The sequence below is a fragment of the Dromiciops gliroides genome, chromosome 1 (assembly GCF_019393635.1).
Source record: "Dromiciops gliroides isolate mDroGli1 chromosome 1, mDroGli1.pri, whole genome shotgun sequence".
Lineage (NCBI taxonomy): Eukaryota > Metazoa > Chordata > Mammalia > Microbiotheria > Microbiotheriidae > Dromiciops > Dromiciops gliroides.
In genome coordinates, this window is record NC_057861.1 from 345648539 (window position 1) to 345666239 (window position 17701).

Below are 17701 nucleotides of genomic sequence, written 5' to 3' on the forward strand. Positions count from 1 at the left end.
ACAGGTTCTTTGGAAGGTGGTAATGTATACAAGATCTAATTTTCTAATGAAAATCTATGAACCATCAAAATATTTACATGCAAATGTGTATACTTTAGGCAATAGAATGATGCAGGTCTAGATTTGTGCAACTTGGAAAGTGAAGAGGTATTTTTTAGGAGCTAAGTGAACAGCCATCAAATGGTTCCTTTGTACAGCCAGATCCTCCAAAAACTTCTGCAAAACAATAAAGGGAAGAAGTGCAAGGGCCCTTTCTCACCCTCCATAATGAATGGAGACTGGCACTCAAATTAAATGGAAGACTGGTACAGCTATTGACTGAATTCAAATTGAAGTTTCCATCCATTTGGTATCAATTCAGTTAAAGCGTGTTCATCTCAAACCATTTAGTTATTGAACCATTAGACAGAAATGCATAAGACAGAATGCAAAATGTACTTCCAACCAGGACAACCTAGATTTTATACTTTGACCCATGAGAAGTCAACTTTCCATTCAAAAAGTCCATATTCAGACCCTTCTATACCGATAAGATATCAAACAGAATTTATCTGCTAATATTTAGAAGTAGCACTTCTTTGATAGTGTAGGTTATAACTTTCTAAATATATCTATAGGATGTGAAGTTTTGGGGCAGCTCGGTGGCCCAGTGGATAAAGCACTGGCCCTAGATTCAGGAGGACCTGAGTTCAAATCTGGCCTCAGACCCTTGACACTTACTAACTGTGTAACCCTAGGCAAGTCACTTACCCCTCATTGTCCCTCAAAAAAAAAATAAATAAAATTGTGGGGCAGCCAGGTGGTACAGTTGATAAAGCACTGGCTTCCCAGCAGATCATCCCCCACTATTGCTGTTATTTTGTATACAGTACATTTCACTCTGCAGAGAAAGAACTGATAGTATCTGAAAACAGATGGAAACACATTTAAAAAAATTGTTTTTCATTTCCTCTTTGACAATTCCTTAATCTAAAGTTTGGGGGGTTTTAACTGTTTTCTCTCACAACTAGCTAATATGGGAATTTTTCCATGACTACTCATGTATAACTTATTTTGAATTGATTGAGTTCTTGTGGGTGGGGGGGTGGGAATGGAGGGGGAAAGAGAAGTTGGAACACAAAGTTTTTTAATAATTGATGTTAAAATTTTATTTTTACATATATTTTAGAAAATAAAATTCTATTCAGAATAAACAAACAATAAAAACTAAATAAATAAAAGGTAAAGCACTGGCCTTGAATTCAGGAGGACCTGAGTTCAAATCCAGCCTCAGACATCTGACACTCAACTAGCTGTGTGACCCTGGGCAAGTCACTTAACCCTCATTGCCCTGAAAAAAAAAAAGGATGAGAAATTTTGTTTTAGAGGAATGATGACAATCCTTATAGTTTAATTCATATCTATCAAGATTAATTGGTTTTTAAAGAGTCAGAGTAGTGTAATGAATAAAGAGCTAGTCTGGGAATTTGGAAGATTTGGATTCAACTGTGGCCTTTGACATATACTGGTCATGTATATACTTGGCAAATCACTTTCCCTCCCAGTTCCCCCAAACAACTCTCCAAGGCTAGAAATTGAAGAGAAGGTACAGATCTTCATTAGTAGGGCAAGTTTAGTCACCTGGAACATTCTATACAATTGAAGTGACAGGTCATTAAAAATTGTTTCTTACTGACTTCCAACCCACTAAAGTGGGGTTGGAAGGAAAGAAACATTTATTAAGCATCTACTGTTTGCCAGGCACAATGCAATGCATTTTACTAGTATTATCTCACTGGATCTTCACAACAACCCTGGGAGGTAGGTGCTATTATTATTCATATTTTACAATTGAGGAAACTAAGGCCGACAGAAGTTAAATGACAGCTGGTAAGCCTTTGAGGCCAAATTGAAACACAAGTCCTCCTGACTCAAGGTCTATTGCTCCAACCATTATACCATCTAGCTCACTCTGAGTTGTGTGAGTAAACATGGTTTGGACTAGTGGTTTCATTTGTGATAGAAATCCTTGGGGGGAAACTTCCTCTCCTAAGGCACCGTTCTGCAACTTATAGTCTGAAATGGGTGCTTAGGACACTGAGGTTAGGGAACATGCACAGGTACATAGCCAGTTTGTGTCAGAGGTCATATTTCAACGCAGCTCTGACTTATTCTGAGAAAGAAACTCTTTACTTCCTATACCACCTTACCTCTTTTTTAGAACATATGATCTAGAAAGTGAGTAATAGCTAATATTTTAGATGAATATTCTCCCTAACATGAATAAGTATTGACAACCATAGGCAACATTGTTATGGTGACTCTCCTACCTATTTTCAGAGTACTTTGTGCTTTCATGTTTTCTCCTAGCTATTCAAGAGGCTTCTACTGTGGTACTCTACTCAAACCTACCTTGCCTTATTCAAAAACCTAACCCCCTCTACATTTCTCCCCCATAAAAAAACAAAATCTGGGGCAGCTAGGTGATACAGTGGATAGAGCACAAGCCCAAGAGTCAGGAGTACCTGAGTTCAAATCCGGCCTCAGACACTTAACACTTACTAGCTGTGTGACCCTGGGCAAGTCATTTAACCCCAATTGCCTCACGAAAAACACAAAAAACAAACAAAAAAATAAAAACAAACAAAAAAATCTGATTCACCTTTTTTTTAAATTTTTACAGATTTTATTAGGGCCTTATTTTTTACTTTGAGATGTCAACCACCTAGCTGGTAATTCATCCATGCAGAGATGTTATAGATTGATAACAGTATAATGAATTGTCACTCAAAGACTATTTGCATTTTAATAAGAGAATTTTAACACAATAGGTTGAAATTATAAATGAGCAAGTTTTGATCAAAATAAGGAGGAACATCCTAAAATCTAAGGTTATCCAACAAATTTGATAGGCCAAATTTCATGGTAGTGAGTTGTCCACCACCCTGGAAACATTCAGAGGCTATACATCCACTTGTTGGAAATGTAGAGAGAATTAATGCTTCAAGAAAGGGTTGGCCTACATGTACTCAGAATAGCATTCCTACTATAAATTCTAATGACTCCAATGACTTCCAATAATGTCACCTGAAAAACTGTGAATATTTAAATGATAAGCCATTTTTCTATCTTCATCTACAATTTGGAGTCTTCACTTTCCAAAGTCAGTCTGTTCCAAAGTATATTTGAGCATGTTTTCTCCCTTTCAAGGAAGGACCCCATTTTTTCCCAAAGGAGTATAATAGAGGTCTGACCCTGAGACTTGTCCTTCTCTAAACATTGAAACAGTATAGCTGTGGAAATAGCACTTAATATGGGCCAGGAGGTACTGCTTTAGTCCTGTGTTTGCCACTGATCATCTTTGTAGCCACACACAAATCATGTCACCTTTCTGAGTCTCGGTTTTCTCATATTCAAAATGAAAGAATTCAACTAGATGATCTCTAAGAACCTTTCTTTCCCTTTAACCTTTGATGAGTCTAGGATTCTCTCATTGTGCTAATTATGGTTGATGCCATGTCAAAGTCCTTCCACCACTGTATGCTATTCAGCTATGCCTCCCACTATGTGAAAGGGGGGAATATCTCATCGTATGCATTTGTGCTACCTCCCAAAGATCAGATCCTGAGCATAGGAGTGGCCAGTAGTATATGCCGTGACAAGAGACCATGGTCATGGCAGTAAAGAAGTTTTGAACAAAAGAATGTCAAAGCCAAAAGGGATTTTGGAGATCATCCAGGCTAGCATGTCCAATTTACAAATGAGGAAACTAAGTCACAGAGAACCTGAATCAATGGCTTTCCCAAATTCACCCATCTAGAAAGTGGAAGAGCTGGGGGTAAGAAGTTCCATAAACTGAGATTCTATTGACTACAGCATATGATGTGTTGCTAAGAAGTGTGCCATTGTTCTCTCCCCTTTTATAAGCCAGTCATGTCAGTTACTGTGCATAGCTGAAGGCAGAACTCCCAGCAGGACCAGATTCATTCTCCACTTGGCCTGAAATAAGAAAGAAACATAGTAGAAACTGGGGAATAAGGGATGGGAATTTCCTTTAAATTTTTACTCAAGGGTTGTATGTTCCCAATACAAAGGAGCAAATCAAACTAGATAAACTCAGGAGAATAAAAGTCTCATTATCCATAGGGAATTCATCCTCTCTGAAACAGATGGATTGCAACTACTTTTGGGATCATCCTTTCCAGAAAGATTTTATATGTGTACATTCTCTCCACATATACATATGTATATGTTTGTATATGTATTTGTGTGTGTGTGTGTATATATATATATATATATACATATATATATATATATGATGAAGTTATACTACTGATTTGCAACTAAAATCCCCATTTCAAATTACTGTTTTAGAATATAGACACTATACCAACATAACTTTTTTTTTTAATCCAGGGTACCCTATTGAGCATTTTATCTGATTGGAGAGGAGGGGAGGGGGACACAAAAAGTGGCTGGAATGTGGTTTAACAAGCTTATAAATAGCTGTCCATGGTTCACTTCCCGGTCAGGGAGCCACATCACATGCACTATGGAAACTAGTAACTGATTTTCACTTGGGTTGAATTTTTATTAAGGATTTAATAGTCTGTAAGCATTGAAATTCCACCTGGGAGAGATTTTTCCATGTAGGAAATTATATAAGGTTGCCCAGTCATCTTTGGAAAAGTAACAGAATGGCCATTGCTTATTGTACAAGGGTGCCAAAATTCCAGGAAACTGATTTTTTTTTTGAGCCACCAGATTCTATATCTACTGTGTCTACTACTCTTTGGTTCTTCTTGCCACGTAGAAGACATAAAGGTATGTAGAGCAGAGCTTACCCAGCCCAGCTGATAAAGGGAGTCACTTTCCTCAAGGACTATTTTCCTTGCTCTTGGGAGGGTGGGAGAGATGATTGCTACCCCTTTATTCCTGTTGGTCCACTTCCTTCTCCCTATTCCTGTGATAGAGGAAAGGTATCATGAACCAGTAATTCTTATCCATTCACATTGTCCATATGTCCTACCAATTAATATAAAGACTCAATTTAAAAAAAGAGAGGGCAGCTAGGTGGTGCAGTGGATAAAGCACCGGCCCTGGATTCAGGAGTACCTGAGTTCAAATCTGGCCTCAGACACTTAACACTTACTAGCTGTGTGAACCTGGGCAAGTCACTTAACCCCAATTGCCTCACTAAAAAAAAAAAAAAAAAAAGCCTCACATTTAGGGGCAGCTAGGTTGTGTAGGAGATAGAACACTGGCCCTGGATTCAGGAGGACCTGATTTTGAATCTAGCCTCAGACACTTGACACTTACTGGCTGTGTGACCCTGGGCAAGTCACTTAACCCTCATTGCCCTGCAAAAGAGAGAGAGAGAGAGAACTAGAGTGAATCACTAGACTTCACAAACTCAGAACTTGAATTTTCAACTGAACCATAAGCCAAACAAAATACTAAAAAGTATTTATAATTAACTGTATAGGTGGAATAGTCCCTTTAATGCTGTCAGTAATGCTCAAACCCAGTCATTATCTTTTCTAAAATTATTGTATCATGGAGAATATATAATATCCAAATATTGCCTAAATCATACCTATACTTCATTTAGTCTTAGGAAAAATCTAGCTGCACTGGCTTGGTAATAAGTTGACAAGCTCATAAAAAATCAAGGCTAGCCAGGAGTAATGCCATTGTGTTGTGTATCTCTTTAGCTGCCAAAGACTCTTGATCTAATCTGTTAGCACTTTAGAGGAAAAGCAGTTTAGAAATCTATGATAGAGAACAAAAATCCTACTACTGAATGATTGTACAGCATGCCTATAAATACTTTCCAGGTTCATCTTTGGGACATTTTATTCATAAAGTTGCTGTGAATTTTTCATTAAGAGATATGAGATACACTTGAATCATATCATTATATTCTGTTACTTTCTAAATTTGGAGAGGAAAAATTAGAGCCTTTGTGTCTTGCAAATTTTTTCTTATGCTGCTAGAAAAAGAGCAGCAAATAGGTAGGAAGTTTTCCCATGTGGTTTTCTTGATTTGGCCTCCTTCTTATGTGGAATAAAAGTGCTAACAGGATCTACCAGCTGAAAGATTAAGGCAAACAAAGTGGGGTTACCACACTATATTTTATTGGGATACCCATTACTTCCCAGGAGAAACTTATGAAGAGTCTTTAGGGAAATTTACAAAGAGAAAAAGAAGTCTTATTTGTATTTAATTTAAACCATTCTCGGCATTTTGAGCGAAAAAAAAAGGAAAATATATCTTCACAGCTTTCAAAAGACTAAAGATATTCAATCAGTTGTCTGATAAGTCACTTTTATCATATGGGGACTATAAGATTTCTGGCAAGTACTATTCATTTACTGGGTGTTTTATAGTTCTTCAAGATCATAAATTATTGTGGTATAAGAATTCAAAATGATATGTATGCCATAAGCACTTTTGTGCGATAGTCAGCTTTCCAGAGCAGTAGAATATTGTCAAGAGGGAATGGGTGTCTGCCCACCCGCCCTTTGCACTCAAGAGGCTCATTCTTGTAACAGTTTAAAAATCTCCATTTCTCTTATTTAGTTCATGAGATTTCTATTGACTTAAGAATTTTCTTCATCATCTCTTTCAGTGGGGACCCCTGAGTTAGGACTAACTTAAATCATGTGGGCAGAGACTCAGATGGTGCACATGATAATTTGGTTTGGGTATGACTGGTTAAGTGCAAACACCTGTTGGACTGTCTGAATGAATCAGCATGACAAAAACAGGGGTGTGAAATCACAGTCTGAGCAATGTGAGGAGCCCTGTGTCATTCCAGACATTCTTCACCATGACTATGCACAAATTCTGTCAGTAGTCTTCTAGATTTGCATCAGAAAGGACCGTGTAGTGGATGAGCCATTTGGTTTTCACACTGTATTGATTGCCTATGAACCCTAAAAAATTAACCTTTTTGTAACGATGACAAATTCTTCCTTGTTACCTGGGTCCAGTAGCACAGCACTGTATCAACTCCCAATTCTAATGTCTAGAGAATTCTGAGTGATTGAGGAGAGAACAGGAAATGGCATGCTGAGCTTGGGGTATAGATGAATGCCTCTGATGACAGTATGCCTCATGAATCTAAGCAGAGCTTTGAGGTTCGAATGAGTAGCGCTAATACCCCAATAAGGCCCGAGTTTACAGTCATGAAATTATTTGCTCTGGGTAAAGGTTTGGGGATTTGTGAATCTTCTCCGCAAGCTCAGCAAAGACTGGATCAGGAGGGAAGTGGAAAAAGGAAAATGTAATGGGATCCATGGCGATAGGAAAATGAAGAATTTACCAAGTTATTCCACTTGTGATGCTTTTAAAGGTGTCAAGTGGCAGCACAGGTCAAGTGACTTTAGTGGGAAAAGCGGTGATTAGAACAGGAAAGCCAGAAGATGAAACAATATCCATAGCAGAATTACACTCCTAATTGGGACATATTGTTGAGGAAAGGAAAAGGCAAAAAAAGGCTTAAACTCTCTGTGAGGGAAATCAGTGGATTCTCTAAAAAAACATTTTGTTGTTGTTGGGTTTTTTGGGGGTTTTTTGCGGGGCAATGGGGGTTAAGTGACTTGCCCAGGGTCACACAGCTAGTAAGTGTCAAGTGTCTGAGGCCGGATTTGAACTCAGGTCCTCCTGAATCCAGGGCCAGTGATTAATCCACTACGCCACCTAGCTGCCCCCAAAAAACATTTTGTATTTATCCTCTTAGAATAGCAGACTAAGTATTTGCTTGGACTAGGATAAGGACAAATGATACTTCTAAATTAAAGACATTGCTAACTAAAAACACTCAATAGCAACACTAAAGCTATAATAGTTAGCATTTATATAATTCCTTAAAGTTTGCAAAGCACCTTAGAAATATTATTATTGTTACGTTCATCCTCACAACAACCCTAGGTAGTGGGTATTATTATCTCCTAGTTTACAGATGAGGAAACTGAAGCAGACAAAGTTTAAATGACTTGCCCAATGTCACACAGCTATTAAGTATCTACAGTTGTATTTGAATTTGGCTCTATCCTGATTCCAGGCCCAGCGATCTATCCACCACACCATCTAGCTGGCTCCTAGTGACTGTTGACAATCAGGTTACCATTTATCTCTTTGTGAGGCCCAGTAGCAGAATAAAAGAAAATGGCCATTTCTATTCTGTAATATGAACATTCACTTTTCAATCCATGTGCCTAGATATACATTCATGTACTCAAAATATCCCCCCTTTTTTCTTTCTACCTGCAGCTATAAATAATGATCTATTTTATTCAACCAAGTTAAATATGGGTTCATAATCATTATAAATTCATGCAAATTGGTACTGAAAGGAAGCATAAAGAAGAGATGATATATAATACTTTTTCAGATTTTTAGTATTTGGCAAACTGGTTGTACAAAATATCTTAAATTAGATGAGTTAGGCGTTCGGTTAATGAAATCGGCAGATGTTACTTAGTTGGGTGGATATCAAGAAAATAGACTTCCCAGGTAAATGAAGGAAGCTCAGTTAGCATCAGCAAGGTCATTTAAAAGGAGATTGGATAAAAAGACACTAATTTCTGAACCAAAGGGAGGAATCATGTCCTGGATAATGTATTGGGCTTTTTCCACTTCTAATTTCTCTGATTATAGGAAGTCTTGGAAAGTAGTCTCTCGGGTTCTAACTGTAAACTATTTCAGCCCTGCATGAAATGAGCCGAGCAGTGTTGAATTGAATATTGAGAAAAGCTCTTTGGAGCAAACTGAAAGCCCTGTTAATGTACTAAAAGATCTCAGTAGCTACAGAATGATTGTTCCAAGGGAGGCCCTTTGGAGCAGACAAGTCTCATCACCATTTACCAGTAGTCACTAAATTGGACCCAAATGAAGTTGTGGCCCCCTCAGAGCAGAGGCAAACCAACTCTTCAGTCCAAGAGGGTACAATGCTTTGACAGTCACCTACAATTTGGAAGCACCCAAAATTCTCATGACAATTTCTTATAAAGGAACTGTGCCAAAAAAGACCTTCTAGAGATGAAATAAGCTTGCAGTAGACACAGAAAAATTAATCTTTGGCTAGAAACAAGCCAACTAAGCTTAAGACAAGGGAGTGGGGGAAATTGTGCTGTGGAATGTGTATTGAACACTAACATTAGCCCATCTGTTGAGATTTTGACATTTGTCAGGTATTAGCCTTTTCATTCCATTTTTAACATAATTCATTGTTTTAAGATGGTGTCTAACGTTAGCCATGCAAAGGTCAAAGTAAATAAATTGTGCTGTTGCCTAGGTAATAAGGGTAATATTCAAACTGAAGCCAAAGCAAGGGTAGTTTAACCAAATTACCTAAATTATTGTTGTTCATTGTAAATCAGCCTTATTATAGTCTGCACTAAAGAACATATTTAAAACCCATTTAGCGATGCTAACACTTGTGGTTTCCCCAGTGTAGTCCAAGTCTGTCGTCAAAGGAGTCCTGGTTACTTTTGAATCAGCTTACCTTTCTGGGTACCAGGAAGAGTTGAAGCACTCCTGCTTATTCTTAGGTTAATTAAAAACAAACTTGGAAGTAAACACTGTTTAACCTTGAACTTGTGTGCTTCTCATAAAATCCCTATTTATTGACTGGAAGAATTTGATCAATATATCTAGAAATCTAGCATTAAAGTTTTGACCATCTGGTTAAGACATTGATAACCTAAGAAAATAACAGTATTAAACAATTTAAACATTGTGTGTGTGTGTGTGTGTGTGTGTGTGTGTTTTGGTGAGGCAATTGGGGTTAAGTGACTTACCCAGGGTCACACAGCTAGTGTCAAGTGTCTGAGGTCAGATTTGAACTCAGGCCTTCCTGAATCCAGGGCTGCTGCTCTATCCACTGTTTTAACTTTGATGAGAAGTTAGAGAATTGGGGGCAGCTAGGTGGCACAGTGGATGGAGCACCGGCTCTGGATTCAGGAGCACCTGAGTTCAAATCTAGCCTCAGACACTTGACATTTACTAGCTGTGTGACCCTAGGCAAGTCACTTAACCCCCATTGCCCTGCAAAAAAAAAAAAGAAGAAGAAGAAGAAGAAGAAATTATAGAATTGAAATCATGAACCTTTTCGTGAATGAAACTTTTCAAAATTTTATTTAATCCCTTGACCTAGTGCTATTTTAATCTTGATTCTCCCTTGTCCCTACTTAAGTGTGTGTGCATGTGGGAGGAGAGGTGTTGGGAACTGAAACCTGTGATTTCATCTGTTTGCGAAACTCCTAGGTGAAAATTTCCAAGGATGGATATCTGCAACTCACTCAGAACCTTACAGACTTAGCTAAAGAGTTCAGTGACTTGCCACAGGTTACACAGCTAGTGTGTGTCAGAGGAACCTGGGTGTTTCTAATTACAAAGCCTACCTACTAACCATTCTGGGTGCATTACATCTCATCTTGAGCAATATGAAGAACACAATATTTTCAAAGTTTCCAACTACTGTATTAAACCTATCAACCAAATGAAGAAATCTGAGCTTCTATAAAATCAGAGTTGGGTATTATTAATGGGATTTTTTTAATATAAAGAAATGCTTTCAGTGATACCATACTTAGCATAACCCAGGATGCCAATGAACAAATTATGATCTTGAAGAATGTCTAAAACACGCTAGCAAAGAATAAAGCCAGGCCTCTCTCTCTCTTTTTTCAGAATTATGTCTTAGACTAGAATATACAGAAAGAAGGTATATTTGATAGAAAACAGCTGTATCAATTTTATTTGACCCTGATAATTTGGAAATTAAGCATTCACATGCCCACGCAATTAATTTTCTCTGGTTGTTTATGGTCATATTTTAAGACTAACTTACTGAGGAATTTTGCTGAGCTTTGTTAGAAAGGCAAGAGGGGAGGGGAAGGAAAAAAACTTAGCAGAAACATTAGAGGCATACCATACTTATCAGCTGAAATCCCAAGGTGCTTGATTTTAATATCCAGTGGGCCTAACTATCCTTCAGCCCAAAGAGGAAAAATAAAAATGCTCTCAGCTTGTCAGTTTACAGACATCCTTTCTATTTTTCATTCTCACTCCCCACAAAGAACGAATAGCTTATGTGATCTTGTGTTTGTCATTCAGTCAGAAGGGGGAGGATTTTTGAATTCTTAGATTAAGAGCCCCCTCTGGGGCAGGGAAAGTGGAGGAAACAATGGAAGGCAGAGTTTATTGCCCTTTGGCTGGGGTCTCAGGAAGAGAGCCCTGGAGCTCTGCTCAAGGTCACTTGATATTATGGGATTCTGACATATTGTTCCTGTAATTTTTGGCCAGTGTTGTTACCCATATACTATAACCCAATTTTCATACCATTTTTATACCTTTGGTTTAAAAGGTTTTATTTCACCACTGTGTATCAAAATATCCAAAAGCAAATCAAACCTGCTATCTTTTTGCAGGTTCTGCTTTAATTGCTGACATTTTTAACATTTTTTGGAACAGGTTCTATTGTCTTAAAATAATTTACATAATTCTGGCTAGACTGTTTATAGATTTCCTTTTTGGATACATTGATTGCTAAGTGTTTCCTTTCCTTTGTGCATTTCTAGCTTCCTCTGTTCTTTGAGTTGTGTCATGGATTGTTCCATTGAGTAGTCATATACATAAGTGTGTGGTTTGTTCACATAGGTATTCAGTTTCACTGGGGTGTTCACTTTCTCCATTTCCAAAGCACACAATGGTAAGAGTGATGGAGCAGTGGTAAAGCACCAGCCCTGGATTCAGGAGTACCTGAGTTCAAATCCGGCCTCAGACACTTGACACTTACTAGCTGTGTGACCCTGAGCAAGTTACTTAACCCTCATTGCCCTGCAAAACAAAACGAAACAAAAAAACACAGAGATATTAAATGGCCCATCTACCCAATCAATGATAAATCCAGAACAAGACTGGGGCAGCTAGGTGGCGCAGTGGATAGAGCGCTGGACCTGGATTCAGGAGTACCTGAGTTCAGATCCGGCCTCAGACACTTAACACTTACTGGCTGTGTGACCCTGGGAAAGTCATTTAACCCCAATTGCCCGGTGTAAAAAAAGAAAAGAAGATGTTTAGGAAAAACACTAAAATAATCTCCTCAGAGGGAATTTATGTATCAAAACAAGGCCCCTAAAATTCTGTGGAGTGGTGGATCCTCCAAACTCCTCATTGCCAAGGTAGAGTCTTAGGGTCAATCAAGCATTCATCAAGCATTGATGCAACTCCTAAATGCCAGGTACTATACTAATCACTTAGGATACAAAGTCAACAGGAAAACAGCCTCTACAGTCAATAAACTTACATTCTATGGGTGAGAAAATCTGTACTTATCTAGGCACATACAAAATAAATATAAAGTGATTAGAGTGGTAGGGAATACTGGAAGTTAGTGGGGATCAAGAAAAGACTAATGAAAACAACAGAGCTTGAGCTAAATCTTACAGAAAACTAGGAATTACAAGAGGTGAAAGCTATGTGGGGACACAGAGATCAAGAATTAAGTTCCATTTATGGAGAAAAATAAGAAACCCAGACTAACTGGATTATAGAGTATATGAAGGGCAAGAATTTGTAACAAGACTGATAAGGTAGATTAGAGTACAGTTGGGTAGCATAAAATCACTGTAAGTAGGGATTGCTTCATCCTTTGTACTTGTATCCCCAGTACCTAGCTAGTGTCAAGCACAGAGCAGGTGCTTAGGAAATACTCGATAGATTGATTAATAGCAAAGAACTTTAAATGGCAAACATAATAGTTCATATTTGCTCCTTAAGATTATAAAGAGCCAATGAAGTTCATTGATTATGGTAGTGACATGGTCAGACATGCACATAAAGAAAAACAGTTTGACAACGGCATGAAAGAGGGATTACAGAGGGGAAAGTTTTGAAGTAGAGAGACCAAGTAAAAGACTACTGCAGTGTTGTTGAGTCGTTTCAGTCGCATCCACCTCTTCATGACCACATTTTGGGTTCTCTTGGTAAAGATGCTATGGTGGTTTGCCATTTCCTTCTCCAGTTCATTTTACAGATGAGGAAAATGAGGAAAATAGAGTTAAGTGATTTGCCAAGGGTCACATAGCTAGAAAGTACCTGAGGCCAGATTTGAATTTGGGAAGATGAGTCTTCCTGATTCCAAGCCCAGTCCTCTATCCACTGCATCACCTAGCCATGTAACTACAGTAGTATAACGGGAAAATAATGAAGGACTGAAATGAAGTGGAAGCTGTGTAAGGGGCTGAAAGTGGGACAGATGAGAGATGTTATAAAGGTAGAAATGAGAACATTTGCTGAGCTGAAGGAAAATGAAAACTTGAGGATAACACTGAGAAATGACAACCTTGGTTCAAAAGAATAATAAAACCATCAACACTAATAGGGAAGTTTGGACGAGAGGTAACATTGGAGCTAAAGGTCATAAGTTTTGTTTTGGACATTTTGCGATTCAGTTAGGAATGACCAATAGGAAACTGGTGATGGTCCTGCACCTCAGAGAAAAGACCATTGCTGTATATGTAGATGTAGAAGGCATCTGCATTGAGATATAAATTAAACCAATGACAGCTGATGAGGTGCCCAAGTAAGAGAGAGTGAGGACAGAAGAAAAGGAATCCCAGGAGAACATCCAATTAGGTAGCTTGAGATGTATGTTAATCCAACAAAAAATGTTAAAGAATAATCAGTGCTAGGGGCAGCTAGGTGGCACAGTGGATAAAGCACCAGCCCTGGATTCAGGAGGACCTAAGTTCAAATGCAGCCTCAGACACTTGACACTTACTAGCAGTGTGACCCTAGGCAAGTCACTTAACCCTCATTGTCCTTCCCTCCCCCCTCCCCTGCCAAAAAAAAAAGAATAATCAGAGCTAGAAAGAAACTTGAAAGTCATTTAGTGGTCTCCCTTAATATCTGACTTCAATTCTGGTTTATCTAAAGAGACTTGGATCTAGAGTACCCTTGTTGGGATGGAGAATAGGGTAGATGGAATATCTCAACCTCTAAGAAAAGAAGACAAAGGAAAGACAAACTTCATCTGCTTCAGTATTTAGCCCATGGTGATTCTGAGAAATGACTCATGACAGACCAACCTTTAATAGCTTAACTTGTAAGCAATTTCATTTGTGACAAATGAATTATTCCTAAAGTACTATCTCTGCTCCTGTTAGGCCAAAGCATCTTGAAAGGAAATCAAAGAAAAGGAAGGGGAAAGGAAACAGAAAAAAGGGGAGAAAGACATACGGAAGTAAAGAGAGAAAAGGAATAAATGTTTTGTGTTGAGGTAGAAGAACTACATCACTCTCACATATATAAAAACAATATTTTATTCATTCTAGCATCTAGTAGGAATTTAAGTAGAAAATATGCTAATAAATTAAAAATGGCTAATTTTCTGTATTTAATTTTAAAAGACTTCAAGTTCTCCATATAAATCTACTTCTTCCTCTCTTTTCTTAACACACCCCCATAGCAAATATGAAAATGTGGGTATATTATTTTTGCTTTATCACAACAAATTCAATCTTTTAGTTAGTAATAAATATAATAGCATTATTCTAGAACTAGAAAGGACCTCAGAAATCATTTAACTCAATTGCCTCAGTTTGTAGATGAGGAAACTGAAAAGGAGGAAAGCTAAGTGATTTGCCCAACATTACACAGATAGTAAGTGTTAGAGGCAAGAGTCAAACCTGGGTCCTCTGATTCTAGAGTCATTTTTCTATTTTTGTACCATGATACTCCTGAGGGTTTTAAAAAAAAAGGCTCCTTGGGGGCAACTAGGTAGAGCAGTGAATAAAGCACCAGCCCTGTATTCAGGAGGACCTGAGTTCAAATCCAGCCTCAGATACTTAACACTTACTAGCTGTGTGACCCTGGTCAAATCATTTAACCCTCATTGCCCCACAAAAAAAGGCTCCTTGTTCTCTTTAAGGTCATTGTACCTAGTTGTGAGTGCTGTGCGTTTGCCTTACTTCCTTATTATAAATGTCAGTTCTTGTTCAGCCCCTAGCTTGCAAATTATGAACCTTTAATTGTTGAAGAATCTAACACACACACACACACACACACACACACAGAGTTTCTTTATAATTTTTTGTTGTCATTGTTCCCAGTGCACAGCAACTTGTGGAGGTGGAGTTCAAACACGATCAGTCCAGTGCCTAGCAGGTGGCCGGCCAGCCACAGGATGCTTTCCACAGCAGAAACCTATCACCTCCCTAGCCTGCAATACTCACTTCTGTCCTATCCCAGAGAAGAAAGGTAAATATGGCTGACAATAATTCTATGTTTAAATTAAGTTCAACAAGCATTAAGCATCTACTCTGCAGCATATCAATGGTAGGTGGTAGAGAAAAATACAAATTTTAGATAAAACATGATGTCCCTGCCCTCAGGGTGTTTATATTTGAATGAGGGCTTAACTATAAAACAAAATATATTATAATAAGTGCACATAAGAAATGCAAAGGTCTCTGTGAAGTCTGAAAACATCAAAGTTTTGACCAACCAGGATATCAGGGCTCTTTGGGGGAGTAGATATTATTTGATTTGGTCTGTAAAGGAAGGCTACAAATTTGACAAGTGAATAGGAAAAGAGAATATTCCAGGCAAAAGGAACATCTAAGCAGGAAGACAGGAGCAAGAAAAGCATAGTAAGTAGTCTTGACTGGAGAGAAATCATGAAATAGTCATGTATTAGATGAATTAGAACTTTTCTCAATAGGATATAGGAGACTATTGAAGATTTTTGAGCTGAGGAATGACATGACTAAATCTATGGATAAGGGTAGATCTGTACATTAAGGAGACATACTATTTTTAGTCAATTCTTGGCAGTCAATGAAAAGTAGGGTTTATGGATTGTCATTTGGGGCTGCCCTAAGCAGCCCCATGTGGAGGATACACTGCAGATAAAGAGCTATGCTTTCATTCCCAACCTTGTCCCCCAATCCTCCCAATTTTATTTAAACTGACTCTCCAGTTTCTCTGTCTTAAAATACCCTACTCTTAATAAGAGTGTACTAATACTAGAGAGAAAACAGTTGTGAGAAATGTTTCACATAAAAAATGCTGTTCAGAATACTAGATAAGGGAAATCAGGATATAGAACCCTCTGTAGGCTTCCTAAATTGGACAAAAGCCTATCATATTCCCTTCTACTTGCTGTATCAACCCAGATTGTGCTACATTATAAATTACGTGTAAATAATCCGCCCCCCAAAAATCTAACATATTTGGAGAGACCAGAGGGCTGTCTGTTAAGTCTTTTCTAAGAAGTAATATAGCTAGAGGGCAGTGAGTGGTTTGGCTAAATCATAGGATTAAAAATATGAGATTCAGTTAACAGAGGAATTGTTGTCTAGGTGGATGAGTGGGTGGGTAGGTTTATGTGGAGGAGGAGGGAAGAAGAAGAATGAGAAGTTCCAAGCTTTACAGAACATCCAAGGAAGGTTTCCTAAAGTTTTGAAGTTATCTGACCTACATAGTTTCAAAAACACCTTTAAAATAATGAAAAAGTATCTTTTACTATTTGCTGACTCTGGTGGGGGCTGTGTTTGGGGAGCTAAGAGATCATAGGGGATATAATACTACAGTAGGATAAACATTTATTAAGCACCTACTATGTGCCAGCCACCATGCTAAGTTCTGGAGCTACAAATAAGTAAAAGAAAGATAGTCCCTGCTCCTAATGAGCTTATAATGTAATAGGGATGTGGAAAGATCATGTTTTTTCCTCTTTTTCAGATACCTTCTGCAAAGATTACTTCAATTGGTGCTACTTGGTGCCTCAGCATGGAATGTGTAACCACAAGTTTTATGGCAAACAGTGCTGCAGGTCTTGTTCAAAATCTAATTTGTAATTTAGGACTCATTCCCGTGGTGGGAAAAAAAGCATATATATTTTCAGCACAAGAAAAGAGCTGCACAATCTGAATTGGGCTGTGCCCAAGTAAGATAGAAATTTGACGAATAACTAGGCTTGGTTCTTTGACTTTGGGATTATTTTTTAATGGGCCTGAACACACACACACACACACACACACACACACACGCAAATGGTATTATGAATGGTTTAAACATGGAAGCCTTGTATAACCTTTTGCAGTATTATGGCAGAAGTCAAACCTACCAGTTCTGCCAGCAAAAGGAACCTTTTCTAAAGGAGATAGACAAAGCTTTGCTAAGGAGTATGTTGGTGTTGTTTTTCTTTTAATCTCAAATAAATTCAGGCCCAAAAAGAGGCCACGATGAACTTACTATAGTACATATGGTGCTTTTTGAAGAAAAGAAAAAAATCTGTGAAGAGGACAACAAGCTAAAATGACCTACAACAAGGCACATGGTGCAGTGTCTTCCCAACTCATTTCTGTGGTCCTTTCCAGCTCTTAAATTCTGAAATTTGTTTGAGTCTTCTTTTTTCAAAGGCTGTCAAACCTATGCAGAGACCTTCTTCCCAGCAGCTAGTAGATAACAGCCCTGCAGTCAGTCCATTTGTTGCTCTTTCTGAATATTTCCTCATATACTAACAATATCAAAAGTCCCATCATCATACTTGAAGCACTTGAACCTGGACGCCATGTCTTGATTCATGCACCGGATATGGAAAGGGGGAAAAATGAAATATCTCCAAAGGTGCTTCCTTCCCTTTCAGACTCATGAGCCAAACAAGAGTTTTCTTCTGTTTTATTTTTTATATCTATCTGTTATTTAC

At 38.1% G+C, this 17701-nt stretch overlaps 1 protein-coding gene across 1 annotated transcript in view; it reads left to right on the top strand.

The window, feature by feature from the left end:
• The window catches only part of ADAMTS16 (ADAM metallopeptidase with thrombospondin type 1 motif 16), a 240267-nt gene extending 223247 nt beyond the window's left edge, over window positions 1–17020 (top strand). The window contains exons 22-23 of the mRNA XM_043976059.1: window positions 15102–15249; window positions 16735–17020. Coding sequence (XP_043831994.1) covers window positions 15102–15249; window positions 16735–16850 — 264 coding nt within the window. The 3' untranslated portion in view covers window positions 16851–17020. The remainder of the gene's footprint in view (window positions 1–15101; window positions 15250–16734) is intronic.
• Window positions 17021–17701: the final 681 nt, after the last annotated feature.